Below are 13,575 nucleotides of genomic sequence, written 5' to 3' on the forward strand. Positions count from 1 at the left end.
ATTAACTACTGTGTAAGTCCTCCTTCAAATTAGCTATAAAGGAAATGGCTGGTGAGGAGCCCCGTTCTCCAGCCATTAGTTGATCTCACGATCTCCTCTAACTGGGACCTTGCCCCTCGCTCAGTGGAAAGGGGAGGAAGATCAGGCTGACCATGCTGGGAAGGGCGTGTGGGGTTGGGGCCTTGGAGGGCCCTGAGACTCTGGTGTAGCCTGGAAGTTTTCCTGGGTCTAAAGTAAACAGGCTCTCCAAAGAATGCCAAACCCAGTCTAGAATGGGGGTTTAGAGATTTTTCCAGAGATGAGTGGCTACTGTAGCCTGGTCAGCCTTGCAGGGTATGTGTAATACAGAAGTAACATCTTGAGCAAAGCATTGGCTCCAGGAGGCTTCACTCTGTGTCTGGCTCTGGGAACAGGGCTCTGAGCACATTAGGATTCATTCTTCCTTCAGGGGAAGTCTGTACAGGGAGTGAGCGACGCGCACCTGTGGTGGGTTCACTCTTTGTCTAGGTCAACCCGAAGCTTGTGCCTGGACCCTTGGTATGCCTGGGTCTGTTGGGAGCTGCTTTCCTGATCCTCCCACTTGTACTACTGTGTTTTCTGGCCTGTCTGCCTTGCCCTCCTTCCTGTCTGTTTGTTGGCACTGTAAATCAGGGAGCCCAGGGAACAGCCAATGTGTGCCCAGTACACGACAGGGATCCCTGTCTTCCCCTAATGCCTCCCAGGGTGTTTTTGCAGCTATTTAAGTAGCTGCCTGTGAGAAAGTGGATTCCAACCAGAGCTAAAGATCATTAAGATGATGGCTTAGTAAATACTTGGATACCATACTGTCCTCTGTAGCAGGTCCAGTGCAAACTGCCTAGGGCATTTATGATATGACTGTCATTTAGCCCCAAATAGGTTAGGTTTAGTTACTTATTTTTATTTATTGTTTATTTCTAATCACGTGTCCACGTGTGGGTCTATGTATTTGAGTACAGGTTCTTGCAGCAACCTGAGGTGTTTGCTCCCCTGGAAGCAGAGTTTTAGGTGGCTGTGAACCGCCCCACGTAGATGCTAGGAACTAGACTCTGGTCACCGGCAAGAGCAGCAGGTCCTTTTACACACTGCCATCTTTCAAGTCCATAGTTGCTTGTTTTTGGATAGGCAATTTTACCTAATCATGAAGCAGGCTTTTCAGTTAGGTTAGTAAATGTGTTTCTTTTTCTTTTTTCTTTTCTCTTTCTTTTTAAAAAAAGTTTACTGCAGGTTGCAGAAAAGTCTAATAATGCTTTAGAAGACCCTTCTGGGTTTTTTTTTTTTTTTTCTCTTCCTTCTTCCCTCCCTTTTTCCTTTTTCCTTTTCCCCTTCCCCCTACCTCTTATTTTTTGAGACAGGGTCTAACAACTGTTGCTCAGGCTGGCGTGGGAACTTGTAGCCAGGCTGGACTCTCAGCACCCAGCCTCTTAGGGAAAGTTGAGATTACAGGCATGAACATATCATTTCCCTCCCTGCCCCCCTGGGATCAGGGTACATACAAAAGCCCAGGTGTCACACAAAAGCTGGGAAGCCTGGTGCTGTAGTGTAGGGAAAACAGAGACAGGGAGGTCAGTGGGGTTTGCTAGTGTTAGCAGAGCTCCAGACTCGATGAGAGACTCTTGTCTCAGAATCCTATTAGTGTGATAGAGCGAGAGTATGTGCACACACGCGTGCTTATGTGTATATACACTGTGCACACGCACACACCAGATTCATACATAGACATATGCGTGTGTACACACACTTGCACAGGAAAAAGAAAAAAAAAAGTAATGTTGGGGGAAAGCATCTGTAATCCTCTGTTTTTTCAAGACAGGGTTTCTCTGTGCAGCCCTGGCTGTCCTGGAATTCACTCTGTAGACCAGGCTGACCTCAAACTCAGAAATCTGCCTGCCTCTGCCTCCCAAGCGCTGGGATTAAAGGCGTGCGCCACCACTGCCCGGCCTGTAATCCTCTGTTTAGTGATGATGGTACTTGGGGTGAACGCAGAGCCTTGCATATGTTAGGCAAGTGTTCTACCACAGTGCCACACTCTTGAACCTTGACCAGGCTGGCTGCAAACTTGTTATTTTGTACCTTTCCTGGCCAGACAGCTGGGATCACAGGCTTGTACTGTTGGACCCCACGCTTTCTTCCTTTTAATGGCATTTAAGGTGTTTAGGGTCTTTTAGGGAACGTAGGCATACTCTGTCCTGAACCACCCTGCCAGTCCCGGATTTATTTACTTATTTTTAAGTGTGTGTGTGTGTGTGTGTGAGTGTGCGTGTGAATGCACATGAGTGCAGGTACCCAAAGAAGACCAGAAGAGGATGAGAGGGTGTCAGGTCCCCTGGTTCTGAAGTTGCAGGTGGTACTGAGCCACCCCGTAGGGTGCTGGGAATTGAACCCAAGTCCCCTGCAAGAGCAGTGTGTGCTCTAAGTGCTGAGCCTCCTCTCCCACCCCTGCAGTTCATCATTTCAGTCATTAAGACTGTATATTATTTCATCTGTTACTGTGAGCCAGGTGTGCTGACACACCTTTAATCCCAGCAACTGGGAGGTAGAGGCAGGTGTCTCTCTTGTGAGTTTGAGGCCAGCCTGGTCTACATAGTGAATTCCAGGACAGCCAAGGCTATGGCAGAGAGCCTGCCTAGGTGTGATAGTGTAATCAGGCCTTTAAAAAAAAAAAGATTTATTTAATATATGATTACGCTGTATCTGTCTTCAGACACACTAGAAGAGGTCATTGGATCCCATTACAGATGGTTGTGAGCTACCATGTGGTTGCTGGGATTTGAACTCAGGACCTTCAGAAAAGTAGCCGGTTCTCTTAACCACTGAGCTATCTCTCCAGCCCTGACCTGGCCCTTAAAGTGAGCTTTTTTCCTTAAAGATATAAGGCACAATATGTTTGAGACATGTTTACATGCTATAGAGTGCACTCCTTTCAAGTAAGGACTTGAAGGGGTTACAAATGTATCTCCCGTGTATCCACCCCCCATGGAAAGCACGGGATCTTTCTGCCTTCAGAGGCTCCTGGGATGTTTCACTCTCCCTAGTGCCCAGCCCCCAGGCCACCTCAGTTGTGCTTCTTATCCTTGCAGGTTATCCAGCCGCCTTTCTAGACCTTTATAGACTGGGAGCTACTGGATAGTTACTGGAGGGTTTAATGCTTCCTCCCTGGTCCGATATCCAGTGTGTTTCTTTGTTCTTTCTTTGTTAACCACTGTTCAGAGCTCCAGGGTGAGAAAGGACTCATTATTATTTTTTGTCTCCTCTTAGTTTCCTGTTCCCCTGTTTGATATTTTAACTCATTTACAGACAAAGGTTTCATTTTTATTGATGGAGTTTGGAGAATAAATAAATGAAAAATAAATCCTATCCCACAAAAACAAACAAACAAACAAACAAACATGCTTATTTTTGTTTTCTGGGCTTTGTGTATTTTCCAGGTTTGGAAACATATCAGAGGTAGGATAGTTGGGTAAATGTTATAAAGTCATTTAGAGTCCTTCCTACAGGTGTCATTCTCTTCTCTCTCTCTCTCTCTCTCTCTCTCTCTCCATCCATCTACCTACCTACCTACTTATCTGTATATGTATATGTTTGTTTTTTGAGACAAGATCTCACTATGTATCCTTGGCTATACTGGAATTCACTCTGTAGCCCAGGCTGGCCTCAAACTCACAGAGATCCTCTTGCTTCTTCTAAGCACTGGGGCCTGGGACTAGAGGTGTGCGCCACCATGCCTGGCTCTTCTTATTTCTTTGCTCTATTTTTTTTTTTTTATTATAAAAATGAAGCCTGTCTATACCTTTCAGACTAGCAGTAGTCCAGAGATCTGAGTAACCATGTGTTGTGATGTTGTGAGGGTGCCCGAAGCAGGAGCTTCCTGGACTACACTGGGAAGACACTGTCCATACTCAGCTGTGACCTCACAGCAGCCCTTGAGGCAAGCTGTGTGTGTTCATGAGACTCATCCCTGTACTGACAGGTCATTGGACATGTTTGGAATTTCCATCAACAGGTCATAAATGTGACATGTGATGAACCAGCTATAAAGGAAAATTTCAGAATGAGTTTCCTAGGCATAACACTGAATGAAAAAAGACATCTACTCATTTTTTTAAAAGATGAATTTATTTTTTAAAGGATTTTAAAAAAAGACTTATTTTATGTATATGAGTACACACTATAGCTGTACAGATGGCTGTGAGCCTTCATGTGGTTGTTGGGTCAGTCCTCTGCTTGTTCCGGTAAGCCCCACTCACTCCAGCCCTGCTCGCTTGGCCCAAAGATTTATTTATTTATTATATTTAAGTACACTGTATTGCTATCTTCAGATGCACCAGAAGAGGGTGTCAGATCTCATTATGGATGGTTGTGAGCCACCATGTGGTTTTTGGGATTTGAACTCAGGACCTTCAGAAGAACAGTCAGTGCTCTTACCCGCTGAGCCATCTCACCAGCCCTGTTTATTTTATTTATATGAATACACTGTACCTATCTTCAAACACACCAGGAGAGGGCATCATATCCCATTCCAGGTGGTTGTGAGCCACCATGTGGGAGTTGAACCCAGAACCTCTGCTCTGGAAGAGCAGTCAGTGCTCTTAACCGCTGAGACATCTCTCCAGCCACATTTTTTTTAACACTTATTTATTCAGGGCACATGCCATGATATTTCTGTGGAGGTCAGAGGTCAGCCTGAGGGGTGCGGGGCACTCTTCTTCCATATGGATCTTGTGGATTGAACTCAGGGCATCAAGCTTGATAGGATTAACACTCCACCATCTTGCTAGCCTATAACTTGACATTTCTGTGATTTTTGTTTTTAAAACAAGCTTTGGAAAGTTTTAATAAAAGAAACCTTTCTGGTTTACATTTTCCTGGTCTGTTCTGCCAAGTTTATAATATCAGAGTCACCTAGGCCAGTGATTGCCAAGGCACATGCTCTGTTGTATTTCCAGCGTGATGTGCCTGATTCAGTATTATTACTCCTGTAGAGAGGGATATGAGCTTTGGCTAACATGGTATAGTATTCTATTTCAGACTTCCTCAAAGTCTACTGGTTGGTTGTTAGCAAGGACTGCCAGTATCCCTCTGCCCTGTCTGATCATCTTTAGAGTCTGCTCATACCCCAGCATACACGTTCCTCTGTACAGAACATGTTGGACCTTAGACTTTTATCTTTGCAGGTACCATGTGCCTGCCTTAGGTGGGGGGACGACCTTCAACCAAGAGCAACTCCAAGCTGATAGTTCTCTTCACTTTTAAAACAGGGTAAACAGTGTTTGGATACAGGTGTTGACTGCAGTGTAGAGAGAGGAGTGAAATACATAATATATAGATAGATATGCTCACATAAGCACTTAGGAGGAAGAGGACAAAGGAGCTTTGGTATTCATCATTCAGCTCATTTTCTCTTTTCTTTTTTGTTTTTTGCTTTCCTCCTTCCCTTCCTTCCTTCCTCCGTTCGTTCCTCCCTCCCTCCCTCCCTCCCTCCCTCCCTCCCTCCCTCCCTCTCTCCCTCCCCTCCCTCCCTCCCCTCCTTTCCTCCCTCCCTTCCCTCCCTCCCTTCCCTCCCTCCCTCCCTCCCTCCCTCCCTTCCCTCCCTTCCCTCCCTTCCCTCCCTCCCTCCCTCCCTCCCTCTCTTCCTTCCCCAGATAGCAGTTCTTTGTATAGCCCATGTGGTCCTCACTCTGTAGACCAGGCTGGCCACAGACTCAGAGATATCTGCCTGCTTCTACCTCCTATGTGCTGGAATTAAAGCCGTGCTACCACTACCCAGCATCGTTTTTTGTTTTTTTTCTCATTTAAAAGATTTAAAAAAAAAAAAAGAAGAAGCCAGGCGTGGTGGCGCATGCCTTTAATCCCAGCAGAGGCAGAGCCAGGTGGATTTCTGAGTTTGAGATCAGCCTGGTCTACAAAGTGAGTTTCAGGACAGCCAGGGCTATACAGAGAAACCCTGTCTTAACCCCCCCCCCCCCCAAAAAAAAATAGTCACCAGGATTCAAATCTCAGAACCCCATGAATACTAGGCAAGGGTTAGCATTGAGCACATCGCCAATTCTATTTGTTTAGAATTATTTATGTGGGTATACTTCAGCTATCTTCAGACATATAAGAGGGCCTCAGATCCCATTACAGATGGTTGTGAGCCACCGTGTGATTGCAGGGATTTGAACTCAGGACCTCTGGAAGTCAGTGCTGAGCCATCTCTCCAGCCCTGTTTGTTTGTTTTGAGACAGAATCTCAAAGACTATCCCAGGTTGGCCTGTAATTCAAAGCAATCCTCCTGCCTCAGACTCTCCACTGTGAGCCACCATTCCTGACACTGATTGACCGCTAAACAGAAAGATAGTTAGTTGCACAGGTGTTTATTATTTTTTTATTATATAGAGGTAGGAAGGAGGAGAAAATAGTATTGTGGTGCTTGAAACAATTGCTCTGACCAGGAGTCTCAAATTCTCTGTACAGGGCCAGAAGTGAAGGCTCTGGGGCCTTCATTGTTTGTGGGAGTCCAGAGGAAGATGCCACACAGCTGCAATGTGGCACCCAGCAGCCCTGGAGAGGACAGACAGACAGACAAGCATGCTGAGCTGATTTCCCATGTGGTTTCGTTACAAAAGCCAGCGGAGTTTCGCTGACTCCCCTGGATTAGTGTTAAACTCCTTTCTTACCCTTCTTCTCAGCCATTTTTTCATCTGTGGTCTCCATCACAGTCTTTGAGAGCCCTGGGAAGCTGGGAGGCATCCTGTCTCCTGGAACTTCAGCTCCAGACTTTATAGCTATCAACAGCCTATACTGTGACCACCCAAACCAGCTGCATTTTCTTTCTTAGCTTCTGTGTTAACAAACTTAGGTGTATATACTTGAAGTCTGTGAAGCCAGAATATTTTTTTGTGTGTGGGTGTTGGGAGTTTGGGAAAAATATTTTTGGAGATCATAGCTATGTGTTTCGAGGTGACGAGTGTGTATGGAAGGTTCTGGAAAGAAAAAGCTGAAGGCATGAACTTTGTTCCAGGATGACTATATGGAAGCGCTGGCCCGGCTCCATCTCACAGTGACCAGGGCCTACAAGGTGAACACTGATATCAACTTTGAGGTGTTTATTCATAAAGTAGATGGTCTGTCAGATGACCACAAAATTGAAACCCAGAGAGACATTCACCAGAGGGCAAACGATGACCTCGCTGATGCTGGATTAGAAAAAATTCACCTGAGGTAAGTAAGAGCTCTCAGGGTCCTAGTCCTAGGAGAGGTTGGAGGAAGTGGGTTTTGGTTGCAGTCACCACAGGCTAAAACTGGTTGGGCACAGACCCCATGGATGGCAGTTTACCCTCTTAGCTGTTTCTCGCTGGGATAGGGTCAAAGATGTTTTGCACTTGGTAAATGTCAACTTTTGGTGAAAGGTAGTGTTTGTTTTACTTTTGTATTCAACAAGTTGTCAAAGCTAAACTTCTCATCTCGTATGAGAAACAGCAAAACCCAAGACTCTAACCCAGGATGCTAACTGGTGCTCAGTCGTAGTTCTTGCTAACAGGATGGGATTTGTAACAGATGAGACTTCAAATCATTAGGATAGGAATTCAGGAAAATTTCTTCCATCTGTTTTGTGGGGTAGGGTAGGTAGATAGTACATGCATCATTGATTTTAAAAATTAGAAGATGAAAAAAATGACAGGCTTCAGTGTCAATGATTTAGAAGCTCCTCAGTTCAATAGAGGCTCACGTAGAGACAGTTGAGTAGAGACGCTTTAGCTCGTAAGGATGCTCACGTGGATAATGGTGGCCAAACTCTGAAGCTTGCCAGGCAGTGAGGAATGGCTGGTAGTTCTGGCTCTAGGGAGCGAGGAGGCTGCCTGTCAGGACATACTTGGTTTTGAACAAGGTCATTGTGAATTCTAGTGCTTGTGTGTTAGTCATACAGAAGATTCCTGGTGCTAGTGAAGGAGCCTGAGACAACTGCTCAGAGGGAGCCTAGTGAAATGCTGTCTTCTCTTTCAGCTTTTACCTGACAAGCATATATGATCATTCAATATTTGAAGCCTTTAGCAAAGTGGTTCAGAAACTGATCCCACAGCTCCCGACGCTGGAGAATCTGCTGAACATCTTTATCTCAGTAAGTAGACGGTTTCTTCCTGCTTGGGTCATTTGCAGAATTCGAGAGCAACATGGCGAGAGTCAAAAGTTGTGTACCTGCCTGCATTTCAGGCCACGTTAGTATTGTTCTTGAAGATGACTCCTACATAATGTCTTAGAGCCTTTAAATTTTAATTCTCAGTGCCCTTGGACTGCTTGTTCAAGTGGGAAACAAACATCAGTATTAATGAAACCTCACTTTAGCTATGGAGCAAAAAGCCTGGTTAGGGTCCGGCAAGTTGGCACAGCAAGGGCACCTGTTGCCGAGTCTCAGAAATCAAACCCTGGCACCACATGCTACAAGGAGAGAACCAACTCCCTTCCTTCCTTCCTCCCTCCCTCCCTCCCTCCCTCCCTCCCTCCCTCCCTCCCTCCCTCCCTCAGAGTTGTCTTCTGACTTCCACTTGTGTGCTCTTGCAGACCTAACAACCCCAGCCACACAAAAAGACATAAATAAATGTAAGAAGATGTCTTTAAAACCCCTTGGTTCTGGGGGCTGGTGAGATGGCTTAGCGGGTAAGAGCATTGACTGCTTTTCCAAAGGTCCTGAGTTCAAATCCCAGCAACCACATGGTGGCTCACAACAACCCGTAATGAGATTTGATGCCCCTTTCTGGTGCAAATGAAGACAGCTACAGTGTATTTATGTATAATAATAAAGAAATCTTAAAAAACAAAACAAAACCAAAAAAAAAACAAAAACAATAAAAACCCTTGTTTCTGTCGGTGAGGTCTGTGGTTTTTTTTTTTTTTTTTAAACTATGAAACTTTTTTTTTTAGATTTATTTATTCATTATATGTAAGTACACTGTAGCTGTCCTCAGATACTTCAGAAGAGGGAATCAGATTTCGTTACGGATGGTTGTGAGCCACCATGTGGTTGCTGGGATTTGAACTCTGGACCTTCAGAAGAGCAGTCGGCGCTCTTAACCACTGAGCCATCTCGCCAGCCCAGAGGTCTGTGTTTGAATACCACAGGTTTAACACCATGTCTGTGGTGAGCCTGATAAGCCGGGGTTAGGGAACACGGCCTAAGTGGTTTACCTCAGACAAATAACTTAGGCTAATCCTGCCTTCAGTTTCTTTTTCAAGTCCATCATAAAATTTATGGCAGTAAGTTTAAAGAGCAGTAAAACTGTATAGCTGGAATTCCTTATCATTTTTTTAAATCTCTAAAGAAAATCACTTTATTATAAAATTGTTGGGTTGGAGAGATGGCTCCGTGGTTAAGAGTACTAGCTGCTCTTCCAGAGGTCCTGAGTTCAATTCTCAGCAACCACATGGTGGCTCACAGCCATCTGTAATGTGATCTGGTACCCTCTTTCTGGCCTGTAGGCATGCATGCATTCTGAAAGCTATATACACAATAAATAAATCTTTTAAAATTGTCACCTATTGACTGTGCAAGTAGGAGAACTTCACTGTGACATTTCCTAGAGGCATATGATGAACTCTCCCAGCCTCCATGTTCCTATGCTGTCCCTCTGTGCCTCCCAACCCTTTCCTGTGGGGTAGAATATCTTTTTTTTTTTTAAAAAATGTAATCATGATGCAGTCTGAACTTGCTGTTACTTTGAGGCTTCCCTCTCTCTCTTTAATTAAAGAAATATTTATTTTATGTATATGAGCATACTCTAGCTGTCTTCAGACACACCAGAAGAGGGCATCGGACCCCATTGTGAGCCACCATGAGGGTGCTGGGAATTGAACTCAGGACCTCTGGGAGAACAGTCAGTGCTCTTAACCACTGAGCCATCGCCCCAGCCCAAGGCATGTCTTTTTTATTTTCTTCCCCTTTCAGAATTCTGGAATTGAGAAAGCGTTTCTGTTTGACGTGGTCAGTAAGATTTATATTGCAACCGACAGCACGCCGGTGGACATGCAGACGTACGAGCTCTGCTGTGACATGATTGACGTGGTGATCGACATCTCTTGTATTTATGGGTAAGTAACACAGTCTTTTCTATTGCCATTGAAGCAGTTTGTTTGTCTGTCTGTCTTTGGATACTCTGACCATGCTTTCCTCTTTTCCATTCTTAAAGCTATAGTTGTGCTGTCCTTCCCAGGGCTGGAGATAGCCCAGGGAGAAGGGTGAGGTTAGAATGACCACCTGCCAGCTTTTCTTCTCATCGCTTCTGTAGAATTTTTGTATTCGCTTGACTTTTATACTTTTGTTTTAAGCATCTGAGATCTATACATAGGCTATTTAACATGCTGATAATAAAAAGTAATTGTTGAGCAAATGTCTATTAATTGTGGTTAAAGCTTTGTTGTGCATATCTTAATTCTCAGCTGTTCCATGGGACAGGAACCATACTATCTATACTTGTTTGCAGATAAAGAAATGGACTTTTGAATGGAGGCATTTCTAAGACACGCTTTTGCTGTCAGTGAGAAAAAACTAGACTTTGAACCTTGGTTTAAATGATCCTGACCCTGCTAGAAACCCTGCACCCAGTGCAGTCCAGGGGGTAAAAATAGATCCACAAGCCGCCAAAAATGTTTCCATTTTCCTGCTTGTTACAGAAAACACCTGCTCAGTATTGTTTAAAATTTGATGTTGATTGTCTGGGTGGGCAGAGAATTATAAAACCGGGCAAATAACTTCTGCCAGTTTTTATGTATTATGGCCTTAACATTCATAGAAACCAAAACTTCCTAAATGCTTAAGATAACAGTATCGAGTGGGGAAAGTTGTATTGCTAAACACAGAAGCGCTCTGCATGCCTGAGAGGCTGCTGATCATGTTTGTACAGTCGGCGTGTGAGTAAGCGAGTTGTTCCCTAATGTCAGCCTGTCGTTAGCTATGCTCAGACCCTGTGTTTCACACACTCTTCTCTCTGTGTGTCACCCCACCTGACATTCTGCTCTGTCAGCCTCTAGAAGTTTCAAGCTTAGCCATTTCTGTCTTCCACCATCTGAAAATTCTTTGCCCACCCAGTCAGGTTTTCTGTTAACTGTGTTATGTGACCCATGCACATGAAAACCCATGTGTTCACATATACTTACCTCCTAGACAGTAAGGATGAAAACACTGTTAGTAGGTTCATAATGCTCCTGCCCTGATAGATCCTGGATCAGTTGTACATCACATAATTTATTATTGTTATCAGACATAGGCATCTAGCTTTATAAGTAGACCTTCCTCAAGAATCGGAAGCCATGGTAGTCTGTTATTTTTTAAGTGGACGGTATTGAATGATTCTTGAGAGCTGAGTAAGTCTGATTACAGTCTCAATCACTGTGGTAACCATACAGTGAGCAACACAGATATCTGGCATGTTTTAAATGATATGCATGAACATCATTATTACGCCATATGGTAATTAGACATGAGTAGTGAGATGTTTGGGTAAGTGATGTCAATCAGGGTTACTTTTACCCACTAAACCAAACCAGAGAGGGAGCTGGCTTTGTCAGAGATCGTTTTTCTATGGTGGGATGCTGGTGTTTGGAGAACTCGCAGGATTCAGGGAGAACTGCTGGTTAGCTTTGTGTCAACTTGACTCAACTGAGAAAATAAAACCATAAGATGGGTTGTAGGCAAGACTATAGGGCCTGGCCTGGCCTTGCTTTTCCTTCCCCATTTTTTTCCCTTTCTTTCTTCCTTCCTTCCTTCCTTCCTTCCTTCCTTCCTTCCTTCCTTCCTTCCTTCCAATTCTTTGTTTCTTTGCTTCTCTCTCTCTCTTTCTCCCTCTCTCTCCCTCTCTCTCTCTCTCCCTCTCTCTCTCTCTCTCTCTCTCTCTCTCTCTCCCTCCCTCCCTCCCTCCCTCCCTCCCTCCCTTCCTTCCTTCCTTCCTTCCTTGGAGTCAGGGTTTTTCTGTTTAGCCCTGGCTGTCCTGTAGATCAAGCTAGACTCAAACTCAAAGAGATCCTCCTGCCTCTTCCTCCCATGTGGCACCACTACCCAGCTGGGCATGTTCTTAATTAGTGTTTGATGTGGGAGGGCCCAGCCCTGTTTGAGTCCCTGCCTTGACCTCTTTTCATAATGAACAGTGATATGGAAGTGCAAGTCCTCAAGTGGCTTTGGACATGTGTTTGATGACATTAGTAGAAACCCTAAGACACTCAGCTTATTGAAGCAGCTGTGAGTCTGCTCAGTTAACCGGCAAGGTAGGAGTTTGGATGTGGGTAGAGCCCTTGTAGGCAGCCCAGGAAGCAGGTAGCCTTGGGACAGACATCTTACTGCCCTTACAGGTGATTAGCTTAGATGTTGCAGGACTCTCTCAGCTGTGGGTTCTGCAGAGTTAGAAGTTTGGCATACAGGTAAACATACACACTCACATGCACGTGTATACACAGACATGCACACACACACACACACACACACACACACACACACTCCACCTTTGTGTGTTTTCATTGCTTGTCGATGAGAAAGTGAGCTCTACGACCATTGTAGTCATAAAACGTCCCAAATTTATTTATTTATTTATTGGATTTTTTTTTCCCCGGGACAGGGTTTCTCTGTATAGGCTGTCCTGGAACTCACTCTGTAGACCAGGCTGGCCTCAGAAATCCGCCTGCCTCTGCCTCCCGAGTGCTGGGATTAAAGGCGTGAGCCACCATGGCCCTGCTACGTCACAAATTTCTACTTGTAATTCTTTTGGTACTTGTATTTGTTTGATGGTTTACTTTGTTGCGGTTGTCAAAACAGCACCTGTTTATGACAAGCATAAAAAATAAACTAGTTTGGGATCGGGGATGGGAGCTCAGGGATGGTCACTCTTCCGGCCTGCATGAAGCCTGGGTTAGATCTAAACTAAAAACAAAAGCCAAGACGGCTCTATAGTCTTACTGTCTAGAGACAGTCACTGTTTGTACTTTCAGAAACTTTATTTAATAATGCTTTGTCTGCATGTGTGTGTATGCACCCTGTGCATGCCTGGTACCCTCAGAGTTTAGAAGAGGGTTGTTGGGTCCCTTGGAACTGGAGTTTCTGATGGCTGTGAGCCTCCATGTGGGTGCTGGAACCCAAACCTCAGTCCTTAGAAAGAGTAAGTACCCAGAACTGCTGAGTCAGCTCTCAGCCCCACTGTCGCCATTCCTATGGACTTTATTTCTATTTCTGTTTTTAATTCTTAGGGTAATGAGATCACTACAAATAATATTCTCTCTCTCTCTCTCTCCCTTCCTTCCTTCCTTCCTTCCTTCCTTCCTTTCTTTCTTTCTTTCTTTCTTTCTTTCTTTCTTTCTTTCTTTCTTTCTTTCTTTCTTCTTTTCTTTTTTAAAGATTTATTTATTTCATTTATATGAGTACACTGCAGCTGTCTTCAGACACACCAGAAGAGGGCACCAGATCTCATTACAGATGGTTGTGAGCCACCATGTGGTTGCTGGGAACTGAACTCAGGACCTCTGGAAGAGCATTCAGTGCTCTTAACCGTTAACCACTGAGCCATCTCTCCAGCCCACAAATAATTTTGTATTTTGCCA

General features: G+C 44.6%; 1 protein-coding gene across 2 annotated transcripts in view; it reads left to right on the forward strand.

Moving 5' to 3' along the window:
• The window catches only part of Rragd (Ras-related GTP binding D), a 39,183-nt gene that overhangs the window by 14,132 nt on the left and 11,476 nt on the right, over nucleotides 1–13,575 (forward strand). For both annotated transcript variants that reach the window (NM_027491.2, NM_001369055.1), the window contains 3 exons: nucleotides 7,022–7,221; nucleotides 8,005–8,119; nucleotides 9,941–10,083. In NM_027491.2, the coding sequence (NP_081767.2) occupies nucleotides 7,022–7,221; nucleotides 8,005–8,119; nucleotides 9,941–10,083 (458 nt within the window). The remainder of the gene's footprint in view (nucleotides 1–7,021; nucleotides 7,222–8,004; nucleotides 8,120–9,940; nucleotides 10,084–13,575) is intronic.

Source organism: Mus musculus, chromosome 4, assembly GCF_000001635.26.
Source record: "Mus musculus strain C57BL/6J chromosome 4, GRCm38.p6 C57BL/6J".
NCBI lineage: Eukaryota > Metazoa > Chordata > Mammalia > Rodentia > Muridae > Mus > Mus musculus.